The sequence below is a fragment of the Protobothrops mucrosquamatus genome, unplaced genomic scaffold, assembly GCF_001527695.2.
Source record: "Protobothrops mucrosquamatus isolate PMUCROS unplaced genomic scaffold, P.Mucros_1.0 scaffold27, whole genome shotgun sequence".
NCBI classification, from domain to species: Eukaryota; Metazoa; Chordata; class Lepidosauria; order Squamata; family Viperidae; genus Protobothrops; species Protobothrops mucrosquamatus.
This window is the reverse complement of record NW_015386412.1, coordinates 1,057,065-1,061,225: the sequence shown is the minus strand read 5'-3', so window position 1 is coordinate 1,061,225 and position 4,161 is coordinate 1,057,065. Positions and strand designations below refer to the sequence as shown.

Below are 4,161 nucleotides of genomic sequence, written 5' to 3'. Positions count from 1 at the left end.
GAGCGCGGCCGGGTGGGCAGGCAGGTGCCTTGCTCGCCTGTGCTTGGGGGGGCACTTTTTTCAGTGCCATTGTAACTTCGAACAGTCACTAAGCGAACTGTTGTAAATCGAGGACTACCTGTACTTTATCACTTTTTTTCCTTTTTTGGGGTGGGGATCATCAAGTTTTTGACACCTTGCTAGGCGACTGGTGGTACTCGGATGTTGCCATATCCTAAAAGTGGTACAATGGGTGAAAAGGTTGAAAAGCCCTGCTCTAGAAATCAGGACATGGAACTAACTGAGCAGCAGAGACACCCTTCAGCTTTGCCTGTGCAAACTGTCAAGTCAAGAAGCTACAAATGTCTTCCCAACATTTGCAAGTAAAAGATGGCAACATAAAAGCAAAGCAATCATTTAAATAAAGTTACTAGCTATTAAGGCTTGTCAGTGGAAGAAGAAACCCAATAAAAGAGGAAAATACAACTAAATCAGCAAGTGCATAAGACTTACATTGTTACATTTCTGTATACTTACTCTAATTCGTTTTACCATAAAACTGATATTTCTGATTCCTGAGAAATCTGTAGATTGGTAAATTGTGTCAATTGCTTTAACATGGCTGGAAATCTAAAAGAAAGAGGAAGTTAAAGACATTGGCGGTAGATCCACTTCCCTCTGCAACCTGCAAGATCCGTTTTTCTAACTCTGGGTGCCCAAGGGCAAGTGCTGGTCTGTGTCTCTAAGTCAGGCTCCAGCTTGCCCTCAAGCAGAGAGAAACCTGTGCACAGCCTTTGGCTCAGGCCACCTCTATACACTGACTTCAGGTTCACTTTAGTAACCTCCTGACTTCTTTCCATATCAGGATTTAAAAGGAATCACAGTTAAGTGTCAAAACAAAGCAAACAGACTTGGGGCTGATTTTCCAACCAAAAGTGGTTTTTATTTATTAGATTTTTACGCTGCTTTATTACTTATAAACTCAAGGAAGCTAACATACATAATATTTCTTCCTCCTTTCTCCACAACAACCATCGGTTGAGGTGAGTTGGTCTGAAAGAGAGGGACTTCATTAATGATTCTTGGTTGGCCTGGAAAAAAATGAGTGAAACTGAACTCTCCCTTATTTCTCCTCCTAGGCTCTAGGCAGAAGGAGGCATACCCCCCTCCCCCCTCCAGCTTCCCCAAGTTCTTCTAGGCCCCTATACATTATTGTGTCTGATTACAGCTATCTACGAGATACAAATTCGGAAAGCGACTGACAGAAACTCTTCAGAAATTCAGACAGGAATCTTTCTCAGTCCTCTTGCCAGAGCCACAGACATAACCCAGAGCTGTTCACAGGCAAAGCATGTCCTCTACAACTGAGCGACAATAATATTATCAATCTCATAAATTTCACTGGATATTCAAATTTTTTAGTCATTTTTCTTCAAAAGATGCCGCAGTGCACATCCATGAAGTAATACACATTCTGCAATTATCACACTTGTACACATAATTTGCGGGAAATAAATGCCTGTAGTAGTACACTCAAAGTTGCATCGTGGCCTATGAAAGCTCTTCCACTCTCGCCCTTTATTTTGACAAGGAAATCAAACTTCTGCAGGAACCACCAGGAGCTTACCTGTGCAATCACAGCTTCTCGGGTTCCGTAATACCTGAAGAAAAGATGATCGGTTTGAATATAGAGTTGACAAGTGTTCTTTTCAGCTTGCGCGGCTCGTTTTCTCCTCAAGAGCTCAGGGTCGTCTCTGATCTGTTCCTCAGATGGCTGCTAAAGCATAAGGAATCAATTACATTTAGGCACAAGGTATTTATATAGCCTTCCATTTCAAACGATTCAACTTGTATGTGAGAATAAGAGGACTAAAACAAAGTTATGGACCTTGTCATTTCTGGAGTGATGTGACAGAAAGTGCCAATTTCAGGTCAGCTCTTCTCCATCCCATCGTACCTCCCCCTTCATCTTTCACCCGTACAATCTCAGCTGCTTGCAGCCAGCCACATTTCTCTAAGTATATGTGCCGGTAGAGTAATTTGGAGTTGAAGATCTTAATTAATTAATTTGCCCCACACAAAATTTAGCCAAGGACTGAAAGGAAACAAAATACCTCAGGAGCCACTTGGATGGACAAATCATGGAAAGCCACATTTCTGCAGCCCAAGGAAATTCAACTTTTTGGGCCTGCTGCTATCAGGTACTTAAAATATTCTTAAACCTGCCATTAATTTTAGTAGAAATTTAAAAATCTAATAAATCAACTCAGTCTATGGATTGTAACTATAGATAATTTAAAGACTGTTGGGGGGGGCAGAAACGTAAAATTCTCTACATTATTACATGCAAAGTTCAGCCAGTTCTGCATAGTAGATATTTGCAAAAAACCCAAAACCTTCTGGTAACATCTGGCAAATTCAAACTGAAAAACTGCAAGGAACACATAGTGATGACATATCAATTCAAAATTAGATAAACCAGGAGCTTGTTTTGTGTCACATCATGTCAATAGCAGAATACAATTTCCCTGGTCAGATCAACAGTAGATACACAAGAAAGATAACAGGCATTTTATCCAATCATTTATTCCATGCTTGATACCTGGTGCCTTGGCTCTTCTTCTGCCCCCCCGGCCATTTGGTATTTTCTCATCCTTTCAAAGACGGCATGATCTGCACAACCGCCTTGTGGTCCATACTTATGGGGATATTCTGAAACAGAAAGATTTGCTGGCACATATTTTCCTCTAGAAATGGTTTTAAAATTAAGACACTCAGTTACTAATTTTAAAATGTATTCAAATCAGTAGGATCAAAACAATGGAAAGAGACAAAGAAGAAATATGCAATATCAATAACAATTTTAATGAGGCTTAGTTCAATCTGTTACATAATCCTCTCTCTTTTTGCAGAGTGGGGCATTAAACAGTATTACACAGCTAATACGAGGTGTCCCATATGCTTTGTTTTTCTATTAAAGATAAATTTGGCACAAAATCCTAGCAGCTGCGGGTCCCCTTGACCGCCACATCCCATGTTTGGCTCAATTGTACATGTGGGTTGCATATTGTGGAACAATCTTCCACTGGGAACAAAGCAATTCCCCCACTATTTACCATTTAGAAGAGTTTAGAACATATTAACTAAGATTTTCTGATGCTATTGCTTTATCTGCTGTTTATATTGGTCACGCTTTTTAATGTTGTTTTTATGGATATCTGTACTGCAGTATTATTGTCAGTCATCCAAAGCCAGTGGAATGAGCAGCACAAAAACCTTCTAAAAAAGAAGTCAGGATCCAAGCAATCTTCAAGCAAGGGATCAGATTTGCCCTGGCAATGATTAATTGTTGACTCCTTGCTGGCTAAAAACAGTTTCGGGACAAGAACAAAGCAATTCTAATCTGCATATTTTAATAAAGCAGCAGTCAAATGAAACTTCCCTTTTAAACCAATGCATCATAAGAATCAACCTGGGTACAATCTTGAATCACAATACTCGACAACCCCATAAACAACTATACTGGGCTCCAGCCTCACTACAGCTCAGTGCTTGTGAGAAAAGGTCTTCAAGGCTCTCCAGAAGGCGAGGAGGGCAGGAGTCTTCTGGATTTCAGGGGAGGGCAGGGGCTGCTACTGAGAAGGCCTGCTGCCTAGATCCCACTAGATAAGGGAAGGCACTGGGAGCGTGGCCCCTCTGGCCTGGGAGAAGTGGGTGGATACCCTCTGGGAGAGGTGGCCCCACAGATAACCTGGCCCTGTGCCACTTAGAATGATAAGCAGAGTAACATGAGCAGATTCTTTGCATTTGTTATTTTATATGATTGTGCTTCCTCCCCCCTTCAACCTGTGGATCTTTATCTGCTGATCTGGATCAGCTTCTACATTATACCCCTTCCCCTATTGTCTTTAGGTTTATTGCAACTTCATCATTTTTATCCAAGCAAATACAATCAAAGAGACAGGTTTGATTTTGATTTTGATTTTTTTGATTTTATTAAATTTATACCCCGCCCTTCTCCCGGAGGACTCAGGGCGGCTTACAGCCAGTTTAAAACAATGATATAATACAATACAAAATTTAAAAAGATTAAAAATAACTATTTAAATTTGGCCGCTTCTACTAAAAATTTAATTTAAAACCCCTTTAAAATACCCCTAGGCCAGTCCTGCCTGCTGAAAT

General features: G+C 40.6%; 1 protein-coding gene across 1 annotated transcript in view; it reads right to left on the bottom strand.

The window, feature by feature from the left end:
• ADAM10 (ADAM metallopeptidase domain 10) overlaps positions 1 to 4,161 on the bottom strand; it is a 34,793-nt gene that overhangs the window by 15,285 nt on the left and 15,347 nt on the right. The window contains exons 5-7 of the mRNA XM_015811019.1: positions 2,582 to 2,691; positions 1,607 to 1,753; positions 517 to 609 (exon numbers count right to left, since the gene is read on the bottom strand). Of these exons, the coding sequence (XP_015666505.1) occupies positions 517 to 609; positions 1,607 to 1,753; positions 2,582 to 2,691 (350 nt within the window). The remainder of the gene's footprint in view (positions 1 to 516; positions 610 to 1,606; positions 1,754 to 2,581; positions 2,692 to 4,161) is intronic.